Source organism: Protopterus annectens, chromosome 1.part1 (assembly GCF_019279795.1).
Source record: "Protopterus annectens isolate FY-2018-M chromosome 1.part1, PAN1.0, whole genome shotgun sequence".
NCBI lineage: Eukaryota > Metazoa > Chordata > Ceratodontiformes > Protopteridae > Protopterus > Protopterus annectens.
The window spans coordinates 840,763,732-840,776,799 of NC_056726.1; the positions used below are offsets into that span (position 1 = coordinate 840,763,732).

The 13,068-nt window shown below is 40.6% G+C and overlaps 1 protein-coding gene across 1 annotated transcript in view; it reads right to left on the reverse strand.

Annotated features, from left to right (window-relative positions):
* Positions 1 to 13,068, reverse strand: part of TAF1C (TATA-box binding protein associated factor, RNA polymerase I subunit C) — a 1,469,099-nt gene that overhangs the window by 660,362 nt on the left and 795,669 nt on the right. The window contains exon 12 of the mRNA XM_044078672.1: positions 1,364 to 1,492. Coding sequence (XP_043934607.1) covers positions 1,364 to 1,492 — 129 coding nt within the window. The remainder of the gene's footprint in view (positions 1 to 1,363; positions 1,493 to 13,068) is intronic.

The window sequence follows — 13,068 nt, forward strand, 5'->3', positions numbered from 1 at the left end:
AGCAACCCAAATCCTTGGGTTGACAGCTCCCTCTCTTTTGACCATCATAGAATAATGGTTCTCATGAAATCATTTTATTTAGCCCAGCTAACTGAAAGAGGAGTATCATCAAGAACTCAAGTGGTAATAGCATCACTTAGGCCACAGTAAACAATTAGAAAGACCTTAATGGCTTCTAACCAAAAAGATCACAGGCCTGAGGTCCCTGAGCTACCAAAACAGGTGGTAAAGCTCTATCCCTGTAGTCAGTTAACAGACTTCTGAGGGAAGATATCAGTATTGATTACCTTACCATTAGAGTCCTGATAGTCCTGGATCTCTGGTTTCTCCACAAATCAAATAACTCCACCAGTACTAGAACTAGAGACCTAAACTTTCACTAACAGGTAAAGCATGACGGAGGGAGAAGTTTATAAAACTGCCTCCCCAACCTCTGGAATAAACTCCGGCTGCATGTAAAGAAGTGCAATTCAATACCGTCCTTTAAACTACATGTCTGGGTGAGTATCTGCAAATTTACTAAGATTATGGTCCTCATGGACAAAGGAAGTGCTGCCACAGAGGAGTGTACCATAAAGTTAAGAATAGTGAGGAGACTCAATGGTCTTGTTTATCGAATTCTGCAAATTTATGAAATAAAACACAAAACCTGAAGAAAAATCAAGACAACTGATGAGGAAGAGAGTAGTCACATGACTAACAGTGCAGCATTTGTGAAGCAGCAAGAGACACATGGAAGATAGAGGGGCTACCTATTTGCTGAAGTGAAATGACAGGCATCAACAATGTTGGTGACACCTAGTCAGATGACTGTTTTAGATTGTCCCAGTCCAAAGCTTCTTAAAAGTCTCCTACTACGACCCTCCCCTCATTCTTCATCTTCTTAAAGTCTACCAGTATCAGTCTCCCCTCAAACCATGGAAAAGCTCTTATGCCTTCCCTAGAATTCAAAAAAGCAACTTTGTACATCCCCAAACTAAAGTGTATACTGCACTTTGCACAGACATTCCCCTAACTAACACACCAAAAAAGAATAATATGCTACAACAGATTTTTTGATTACTACTGCGTAGTTAAATATGCATAATAAATTATTATCCTTCTAAACTGAGGCACAGTACTATAAAAAATAATACTGAATACATAGCATTTTAAACTCAACATTTTCAAGCTTGCTTGGGCTTCTCCTGAAACATACCTGGATCTCCACACAGAAGCTGGTAATAACTTTTGAGAAAAACTGAACTAAGCAATATGGCATTAACAGAGGTAGTCCTGGCTGAGTACTGTTAAAAGAGCATTGCAAAATAAGATCTTGTCAGATCTTTAGCACCATGCTATTCTTCTAAAATTACAAACAGACCTGGGTGGTGATGAGATGGTGGTAAGAATGAACATCTGTCAAGTGCTTCAGCAGCATTATTCTCTCTCCTATTTGGCAATCGGCTTCTTGTCCAATCTTAAATAGCATCTTACTTTGAGATTCTGGAGTCTGAAAGTATGATTAAAAGATAATTTAGCACTTCAAGAGAAGCAAGGCAATACTTTTTTCGACCAATTAATTATATTACCAACTGAATAAACAGGTTTTAGAGGCCAGGCTGCTATTCAGCTATATTTACTTAGCCAAAGTTGATAACCTTTTTAGAACATAACTGACACATTTTTACCACATTAGTTGATCTAAAGAGTGAGCGTTCAGTCGGCTTATGTTTGGGTCTAACCAGTTTTCTGCTGGAACTTGGCAATGTTACATGCCTGTGTGTTCTGTTTGGCAAGTGAACCTATGTCACGACATACAGTGACATTACAAACCACACTAGGGGCTGTATACACCTTACAGTTTCCACCATGCTATTTCAACCTGCTCACTCACCCTCAGTCACTGATCAAGTACACTTCCTGAAAATTAAAAAAAGAAAAAGGTGAGTGTGTGTGTGGGGGGGTGGGGGGGGTAATTACAAGGATATACACTACAATAAATGTGTCCAACTTATCTGTAAAAATACCTAGATAGAGTTTATGTGAAGGCCAATGTTAACAGTATTTCTTTTAACACTAAAAAAGGCATATTTTGTATTTGGGACCAAAAACTGAAGTAGTCATATTCTGTAAAGAATTTAGTAATATGCTTAGTTAAGTATTACAGATCTAGAGATATTAAATCATAAAAACTGGAAATTTATCACTTGTCTTTACACTACAACCAAATGATGCATTCCTACAATGCAGGACATTCTGTGAATTGTGACTTTAAGGCAACATGAAGTTATGCAATATTTGCATACATCTCTGCTATGTCCGAACCTTGACTTTGGTGCTGTTTTCTGCCCAAATCAGAAAAGTCCAATGGTACTTCACAAAAATGATTACATCGGTTAAACACCTAAGTTATCGGAATGGACTTAGCACTCTTAAGTTGCATTCAGTTTTCCAGAGACATGTAACAGGTGTTCTATTAACAGATTATACAAGCTGCAAGGATGAGCTACGGGCATCTACTCTGAGATGTTGCCCCATGATACGTCAACTGAATACTCGCAACAGAAATATTCTAATAAAGATGGATAAGTTTAAAACTATTACTAAATGGGATTTTTAATGTAAACATTCCTTCCAAATTACCCCTTAATATACAGCAAGCTTCTAAGTTAACTAAGTTTAACTCTGAACTAGACAAATGATGTTTCACTATTGTGTACAAGTCTTATACTTCAGGATAGCAAGATAATGCAGTTAGCAGTCCACTTGGAAAGGGTACACAGATATACTGGTCATTCTTGCAACAGCAGAGATGAAAACCGGCTTCACCTTCCTAAACTTGTGCACCTTCAAGTAAAACCTACACTGACTCTGGACATCCAGAATGTGAAGGTACTCTTATCACCTGCCTTCAAGAAAACCAAGAGAGGATTGGACTAGTTCAAGGACAATTCTGGCAAAATTTTTTTTTACCGTAGCAGCAGATGTCCTTCTCTTCATTGTTGCAGTATTCTTCACTATAGGGATCCTCTGCCATGGGCAGCCCAACATCTAGACAGTATATCAAAGCCTTAGGTTGTTATAGGGATGTCACATGTCACAGATATGCTCACTAGTCAAGGCGGAGGGCATAAAAATTATATATAGATGTCCATACCTCAGCACTGAAGAGCCCCAGGAGGAACAACAGTCCATGGAAAACGAGGAACATGTGCATCCAGAAAGAAAAAAGAGAGAAGAGAAAATGGGGAGATGGGAGGGAGCGAAGGCCTTCCATATCACTGTTGCAGTATTTTTCACTAAAGGTAGAGTAAAAAGCTCTAGAGGAAAGTTGGGAGGAGGAAGGCCCAGAAGAACTCTCCAGAAAACCATGCAGGACAGCTGTGGCAAAGCCAGCTCTTGCTCTGGAAACAACATTCAAGTTGTAATACTTGGTGAAAGTATGGACAAAGGACCAAGCAGCAACCGCAAGGTTGGAATTGGTATCCAAACTCTTGAAAAAAGCACCAGAGGAACCCATAGCCCTAATACAATAAGCCTTTATAGAGGCAGAAAGGCTTTTCCATGAAAACAACAATAAAAAGAAATGGCCTTAGAAATCCAAGAACAGATGGTCACTGCTTAGAATCAGCCAGATGAAAAGATGTATTTATTTACTTGACATCTGATTACTGGGAAAGTCTGACTGGGTCCAGGGAGACCCATTTTCAGCAGACGCTCAGGAAGAAAACCTTCAAATACATGTAAAAAGAAACATTATTACAGATGTTAAGACAATAAAGACAATACAAGTATATAATAAAGCATGTGAAGAAAAGACAAATATTAAGTTACAAGTACAAATTATTACAATAAATATATTATTACAAGAGAAAAATTAGACTATAAGACACTAGTTATGATTTGATAGTAGTGAAAATCAGTGAAACACGAGTGAGAAAAGTAAGACGATGGGGTGTTAAATTAGTGGGTATAGAGATTACAGACAGACATTTAGGCCTATTACAGATAGTAGATGGAGAACTAAAAGGTGAAAAGGGGGAGAAGAAAGAGGAAAGGGAAGGAGTATTAGATATTATGAAAAGGGGCAGGTAGAAAGGGAGAGAAGAGAAAAAGGGAAGGAGAATTAGATATTGTGAAAAGGTAGTTGGAAAAGGATATAGGGTCAAGGAGGGTTAGAGCAGGAACAAATCCATGCTTTGCTTAAGTATTCCTTTAGAGTTACTTTAAATGAGAGGAAGTTGATGTTTGATTCAATGTTTGTGGGAAGTTTGTTCCAAGCTCTGCCAGTGAAACAGGAATGTGGGCTGTTACAGCAGTTTTATTGGGCCTGTGTACAGATAGAAGTTGTTTGTCTTTGGATCTCAGAGATCTATTACAGAGAGACAGAGAGATAGAAAGGACAGATGTTAATGCAGGACAGGCAGTAGGCTTATAGATCATTTTGTTACCTGCTAGGAGTTGTAAAGTAGGTGAGTCACTGTGTAAGCTGCAGTCATTATAGCAAATATGAAGTTTTGTTAAGAGAGAGGTGTGAAGATTAGTAAAGATGTTGGCACCATACAAGAGGGAAGGTAATAGGTAGGTATTAGCAAGAGTGATTCTAGTAGAATGGTTAAGAAAGGTTGAATGCTTGTAGAGCATAATTTCTGAAGAGATTTTTTAATGCTATTTTTACAATGTTTTTTTTTTTTTATTGAAACTGGCTTTGGGGATTTTTCCCTATGTGTTTCTGTCATGCTCTCGCAAGACAGCAGAAAAACACATAGCTTCTTGTCGGCAAGTGACAAGCCCACAAAGGGACAGAGAAGGATGCACTGTACTATGAAGGGCCTTACACACACACACACACACACACACACACTTGCATCTCCCTACTTCATTTCTTCCACATACATACATATACCACAGACAGACACACACACACACACACACACACACACACACACACACACACACACACACAACACACACAGCAGTTACAGACTGTCAAAAATTCCCAAGTCTGCTCTCACACTCATGCGTGGACACTAACTCCTCTCAATCCTAAACTACAGTAAAGGGTACTTTTGGACTATGGGAAAGTATGCTATCCAAAGGTAAAAGTTTGCGTATTTGTTATGCAGTAGGCAGTGCAGTCACACAATTCAGAGTACATACTTCGCTCTTTCCACTTAGAGAGACTGGCCCGGTGACATCAAGCGTGGTAAGTTCCAGCCCCAGTCCACCTGCGTAAGATGCTCTCATCAGGCAAAGACTGGACAAACTGACAGAAGGGGCACACTGAAGGTGTACAGTATATGTTGGGGGGAGTAGGTGCTGGTTACTCTCTCTGGACTTTGGGATAGTGAGACGATAAAAGCAGAAGGCTCAAGTAGCCTGACAAGAGGATGAGCCTCATCGGACGCAACAGAGTAAAATAAGAGGATGGTAATGTGGCATGAAGTAAACTGGCTTCTCAAGACTAACTTGACAAGTTAGTGGAGACTCCAGGAGCTACATATGGGGAAGTAGGAAGGAGTGCTACAACGTGTGGCAGGCAGGAACAAGGGACAGGGCAAACAGCTCATTAGGTAAAATAAAACATTCTTAGTTGTCAGACTTCTGTAAAGAAGAGGATATGATTGGAGCAAGTTTTAGCTCGTTATGCACACCTCAGCCGAAGTTTGTCAGCTTAGCAAAGTTAAAATGGGAACAGTGCGGGTGTGCTAACAACTGATCAACAAAAAGTTTTTCATCTAGTAGCACTTCAGGCTACAGCACTTTCAGCCATGATTAGACCCATGTTTCTAGTTGTAGCCCTGCTGCAGGTACTGGGTTTCTTATTTGGAGTGACTCACTGACTATAAAACTCAGTCACTGTCAAAATCTGTAGTTTAGATACAGTGTATGCTTTGCAATCTAGTCATCCAGTTCCAGTTAACAGCATACGGTTTTGTGGCGGACTAAGTAGATAATAACATTGGCATATGCTAGATGAAAAAAAGCAAAAAAGAAGACAGTACAATACATTTCTAAAAGGGGTCTGGAAAAGGTATAGATATGGTAACCCCCCCCCTTTTTTTTTTTTTTTACACTTTATGGTCTGTAAAGATCATACTGGATTATTTACTTTAATTATAACTCTCAACTAATCAGGGGCAAATCTTAACAGAATCAGGGAAAAATCCAGATTAATCAGGGGTATTTTTAAAATATTACTATTACTAACTTGAGACACTGACAGAATAAGATAATGTGAATTAATATACATTTTCTGAAAAAAGGAGAGGTCCAAAACTTTAATTATTGTCATTCACCACCTTTTCTCCAAACGTCACCAGTTTTAGAAAGGATTAAGAGGGACGGAGCTAAAATTTTAGTTTTGAAACAATATGCTGACTGTTTGACCAGTAATATTATATACCTGGCTGACTGTATGCAATGTTGTTCATTTTATGTCGGTAAAACGAATTGTAGATTGAAAGACAGGGTGTTACAACATATATCGGCTATACGTACAGCCAATACACATAATGCCCTGTATCAGCATGTAAAACAGTACCCTGGGCACATATTTTCTTTTATGGTTTTGCAGGTTATTTGAGAAAATATAACAGAATGTAGTGAAACTAAAAGGATAATCAATCTGGGTGCACCTGGCCTGAATGGTGTCATTCCTATCAAGCCTTTTTTAAAAAAGAGGAGGGCTTTTTACTGAGTCTTTGATTGGCTGCTATGTATTTTAAAAGATGTTCATAACATTTGTATGTTGTCTGAAGAAAGGTTTTTTAACCTGAAAGCGCTAACCTACTGCATTCTATTAAACTATATAAAAAAAGAAGTATCAGAATTCCACGGCAGAAAAATCAACACTTTTAATGGAGTAAAATACAAAAAATAAGCACTTTCACAATCAGCTCTGATCACTTCCTCAGACTACAATAAAACAGTGAAGATACAAGCTTGCTTTATACAATCACCTGCATCTAATTAAATTATTAAATACCATTAAATAATTTCAAAGCGCTTACTTTTTGTATTTTACTTCATTAAAAGTGTTGATTTTTCTGCCGTGGAATTCTGATACTTTTTTTTATATACGCAACTTCGGTGTGTGTTATCAGAACCTGTCCGGAGCTCATTCCCCTTTTTTTGTTTATTCTATTAAACTACTGTTTTTTTAATCATTCTGGTGGTCTGGATCGCTTGTTTTTGCTGTTGGAATTTGCTACGAAACTGAACCTTAAGTGCGAAGTCTACAATTGTGTTTTTTGGCTGTTTCTGATATTGTGTTGTCTTCGTGCACATGGCTGAACAATATTCTGAGGACATTGAGTTGAGCTACAGTCCCAGTACTGTCTGCTGCTGTCAAAGTAAGCACAGAGAGAATGAAGCAACTTATTGCCACTGATAACAATCCGTTGTTGAATTTAAACTTGGCCAACATAACTGTGCCCCCTTTGGGGAATAATGAAGAGCTAGAGAGTGATGTCTCTTTTTTGGAAAAACTGAAAGTATTATAAAAAGACTTGTATAAGCTGAAATGCCTTCAGTGGCAAAGACTGCATTTTGAGGCATGTTTGCATCATAAAATTGTTCCTAGAGGCATGAGGGTGCTCTGCATGCTCACATATGGGGAACTGTATCCTACTTTGTTGACCAAATGGCAGCAGCTTAATCTGAACACTAGTTTTGCTTACATGAAATTGTTGACAGATTTTTTTTCTTACCTATGGAGAAAGAAATTACACTTGTGCACACTTACCATAAATGTTGAAGTTCGAGTGTATTCACTGTTGCAGTCATTACATTTGGTTTATCTGCTTGCAGTAGCCCTCAGTCAGCCTGATTAACAAAGTCTTGGATCCTGCGTCAGTTGCTGTCTCTTCTTCCATGACGTCAGGTCGTCAGGGGTATAAAACATGCTGCCAACGCTATTACATCAGTTTTTCTTGTCCCAGATGTCAGGTGCCCCCCTAATGGGAAGCAAATAAATATATACTCAATTTTTTCTTCATTGACTCATCTCCAAACTTACCTCTTCTTTTCAAATAATAATCCACCTCCTACCTCCACTTCTTCTTCAAATAACAATCCACCTCTTACCACCACTTCTCCTCTCCCACCTCAATAATAATCCACCTCCTACCTCCACTTCTTCTTCAAATAACAATCCACCTCCTACCACCACTTCTCCTCTCCCACCTCCTTCAAATAATAATCCACCTCCTACCTCCACTTCTTCTTCAAATAACAATCCACCTCTTACCGCCACTTCTCCTCTCCCACCTCCCCCTCCTACTTCCTTCTCCCACTCCTCACCCTCTCAACCCCCACCATTTTTCATTAAACCTATTCCTACTTCTACGATAAGAAAACTCCTACAGAAACTGAAACCTTGCACCAAGCCCCTGATAACATTCCCTCATACTTCCTCAGCATAGCTGCTGATGCTATTGCCCTCCCTATCAGTATCCTAATCAACCGCTCTATCCAAGAAGGTCCTGTTCCTCAAATCTGGAAAAAAGCTTATATCATTCCCCTGCACAAAGGAGGTAACAATACTAATATTTCCAACTTCCGTCCCATCGCCATCCTCTCTCCCATTTCTAAGGCCCTAGAGAAATGCATTCACCTTCAACTCCTCCCCCATCTCTTGGACAACAACCTATTAACCCCTACCCAACACGGATTCAGACCCCATCATAGCACTATGACTGCTCTCCTTTCCTTCCTTGAAACTGTGAATAAAGCTAGAGATCTTGGCTTCACTGTATCTACCATCCTTCTCGATCTCTCTAAGGCCTTCGACACTATATCTCATAACCTACTTCTTACTAAACTAGCCAACCTAAACCTCTCGCCCTCTTCCCTGAAATGGTTTACCAGCTATCTCTCCAATAGGCAACAAGCTGTCAAATGGAAAAAGGCCACCTCCTCCTTCCTCAACATCCCCACAGGTGTCCCTCAAGGTTCCATACTGGGACCCCTTCTCTTCAATATTTTCATTAATGAACTTTACCACTCCATCCCTCTTACTAGCGTTATCCAATATGCAGATGATTCCACAATCATCTGTGCTGCCCCATCCATCCCAATTCTTTTAAAACTAACTCAAGATGCCTTCTCTACCACAGAGCAATGGATGAAAGACAACCATCTTGCACTCAATACTAGTAAAACTAAAATTATGATTTTTACCTCCTCCAAAACCAAGAACTTCGATCAAAATTTATTCTCCATCACCAGCCAAAATTCAACACCTCTTGAACTGGTATCCGAAGCCAAACTACTAGGAGTTCAAATCGACAACAGGCTTAAATTCAACTCCCATCTACTACTAAACATAAAAAAAAAAAACACCAAAAAATTAGTATGCTCTACCGACAAAATCGGTTTCTCACCTCAACTACCAAATTTACTCTCTCTACTACATTTCTCTTACCCTCCCTTCTCTATGGAGCCCCCCTTCTAACAAATCTACAATCATCTCTCAAAACCAAACTGTCTTCTTGCTACAATAAAATTGCCAGATTCGCCACTAGCAAGAAATCATCAACATATCACTGTGAATCTCTCCACAAACTAAACTGGCTAGAACTACCAAACTACCCATCCCACATTCAGCTCACCTATGCTCATAAACTCATCTTCCAGCCTTCCCTCTGTCCCTCCCTCGCCACTACCTTTAAAATGCACCACACACAAAGACTTCTCAGATCTAATAATCAAAACCTTATAGAAGTTTACCGACCACTCCACCCCCCAGGACAATACCTCCTGTCACAGTCTTTAACTCGCTTATGGAACTCCCTTCCCCCCTCCATTCGCACCACTACTAGCCTCCAATCCTTTAAAAAATCACTCCACTCTCATCTAACTTCCACATGGGAATGCTCCTGCTCCTATCCCTCATAACCAACACTCTACTTCATTCACCCTCTTCCTTCCTTTCTCAAATTCCAGATAACAAATTCTTGCCTGCCTCTAGTACCTAGCAACTCCTGACCCTACTCCATCTAACAACCCATCCTCATTCCAACTGGGAAAAAAAAAAAAAAAGTACAGTTTTGTACCTACCATAAATGTAGATGTTCGAAGATCCACATTGCTGCAGTCCTTACTCTTGGGTAGTCCGCTGTCCTCGGTCGGCCCGAATATCAAAGTATAAGGCTGACGTCGGTCAAGGCGCATTTGACTGACATCAGGACGTCAGGGTACAAATGCGCATGACCGACGTCATATCCTCAGTCTTTTCTTGCCCCAGATGTCAGAAGACCCTAAAAATAAAGGTCAAAAACCAAAAGACAGCAAACCAACCACCAACTGTCCTAGCACCAAACATATGTACAATATATACAACAAACAAAATACACCCAATTGACCACCCAACCCACACAACCGCCTCTAACAACAGAGGGGAAGGAGGGAGGGTAAATTGGACTGCAGCAATGTGGATCTTCGAACATCTACATTTATGGTAGGTACAAAACTGTACTATGTTCTTCATCTCACATTGCTGCAGTCCTTACTCTTGGGTAGAATCCCAAAGCAGAGGAAAGGGAGGATGGCCAAATTATAAGGAAGCAGGAGCTGCCAAAATGCCCTGCAAAACAGCAGTGGCAAAACCAGCCCTGGATTTAGAGTAAAGTGGTAGGTGATAATGCCTGGAAAAAGTATGCACCGAACTCCATGTAGCTGCCTCCAAAATATCCTTAGTTGCCACCCCTCTTAAAAAAGCTGTTGAAGTGGCAGTAGCCCTGGTGGAATGAGGCCTAATCCCAGCTGGAACTTCCTTGCCATGATGGGAATAACAGAAAGCAATGCAAAACCCAATCCACTTAGAAATAGTTTGTTTTGACACAGGCTTGCCCTGAGAACTCAAAGCAAAAGAAACAAATAACTGCTGAGACTGCCTGAACCCTTTAGTTCTGTCCAAATAATAACGCAACTGCCTGTGTACGTCTAAAGTGTGCAAAATCTTTTCCCCGTTATTTTGGGGATTTGCATAAAAGGTAGGCAAATGAATAGTTTGGTTTAAAGCCACACTAGAAACCACTTTAGGCATAAAGGAAGGATTAGTCCGTAAAGAAACCCTATCCTTATGGAAAATCAAAAAAGGCTCAACTGCCATAAGGGCCTGCAACTCAGAAACCCTTCTTGCAGAGGTAATAACCAACAAAAAAGCAGTCTTCCATGATAAAAACTTTAAGTCAGCAGTAGCTGCAGGCTCAAAAAGTTGTAGAGTGAGTTTCTCCAACACAAAATTGAGATCCCAAGCAGGAGTAGGAGCTTTCGTAGGGGGTCTTATATTCTTTGCCCCTCTAAGAAATTGCTTGAACAAAGGATGAGAAAACAATGGTGGGTCACAATCATAGTGAGCCGAAATTGCTGCAGCATGAACCTTAATAGAAGAGAAGGACAAACCCTTGTCCAGTAACTCAGTAAGATATTGAAGAGCCACACTTAAATTAGGCTCAGAAACATCAAAATCCTTTGCTGCACTCCAAAATAAAAATCTCTTCCATTTTTCTGCGTACACTTTCCTTGTACTAGGCCTTCTAGCCTCCAAAATAACATTCAAAACTTGTTGTGGAAGTGGAGGCCCACTATGGTTCAAAACAGAATATGCCAGGCTGTCAGGTGCAGAGAGTGAAGCTTGACATTGAGCAGATGACTGTCCTCCTGAGACAACAGGTGTGGAATCGTAGGCAAAGGCCATGGAGGCTTCCGTACCAGGCTCCTCAGTAATGGGTACCAATGCTGTCGAGGCCAATCTGGAGCTATTAAAATCATCCTTGGCTTGTCTTGTCTGGCCTTTAGTAGTACCTTTGGGAGGAGAGGCAGAGGCGGAAAGGCATACACATGAAGATTGCTCCAATTGAAAGAAAGAGCATCCACTCTCCAAGCTGTTGGATGAAACCTTTTTGTGCAAAACTTTGGCAGCTGGTGGTTTAGTAGGAAGCGAACAGATCTATGTCTGGAGTTCCCCATGACACTGTCAATTTCTGAAATACATGAGGATCCAATTTCCACTCGTGGGGATCCATAATTTGTCTGCTTAACACATCTGCTAAGGAGTTCTGTGCTCCGGCAGAAACCTTGCCTGAAGATTTAGCTGTAAAGTGAGAGCAGTCTCCCACAAAATCATTGCTTGCCTGCATAGAGGATAAGAATGTGTTCCGCCTTGCTTGTTGATGTACCACATGACAGTTGTGTTGTCTGTTAGAATCAACACCTGCCCTGGAAGAAGTAAATCCTTGAAGGCTATTAAAGCAAACTGGACTGCTAACATCTCTTTCAAGTTGATATGTAGATGTTGTAGTCTGGCAGGCCACTTGTCTTGTATCCACTTTCCATTCAGATGAGCTCCCCAAGCTTTGTCTGAGGCATCTGTCGTTAGAATCTGACTCGCCTCTGGCCGGGTCACAGAGAGTCCCTTGTTTAGGTGACATTCCTGAGCCCACCACAAAAATTCCTTTTGAATGCAAGGTATTATTGGAATGACAGTGTCCAAATCCTGGCAGTGCTGTGTCCATACATTTTGAGATACCATTGTAGCTTCCTCATATGCAGTTTGGCATTGGGAAGCACCAGAATACAAGATGCCATGAACCCTAAGGCTTGAAGGACTGTCCTTGCAGTCAGCCCGGACTGATGAGACAACTGATGAAAGTAAAGGGAAAGATTCTTTTGTTTGTCCGGGGTCAAAAAGGCCATCTGGGATGCTGTATTCAGTCTCACACCCAGAAAGCACATGTCTTGAGAGGGTACTAGACTGGACTTTATTTCGTTCACAGAATACCCCAGGCATCTTAGCACTGCTATCACATAATCCAAATGATGAAGAAGCTTGTCCCTTCCTTGAGCCAGAATTAGGCCATCGTCCAAATAAGGATAAATCTGTATTCCTTTTAACCTGAGGAAAGCTATCACTGGAGCCAGAACCTTCGTGAACACTCTGGGCGCAGTAGATAAGCCAAAGGGCAATGCAGAGAACTGATAATGAGAAGTTCCAGCTCGAAAACGCAGATACTTCCTGCAACTCAGTCTGATAGGAACATGAAGATAAGCCTCCTTGAGATCTAAAGTTACCATCCAATG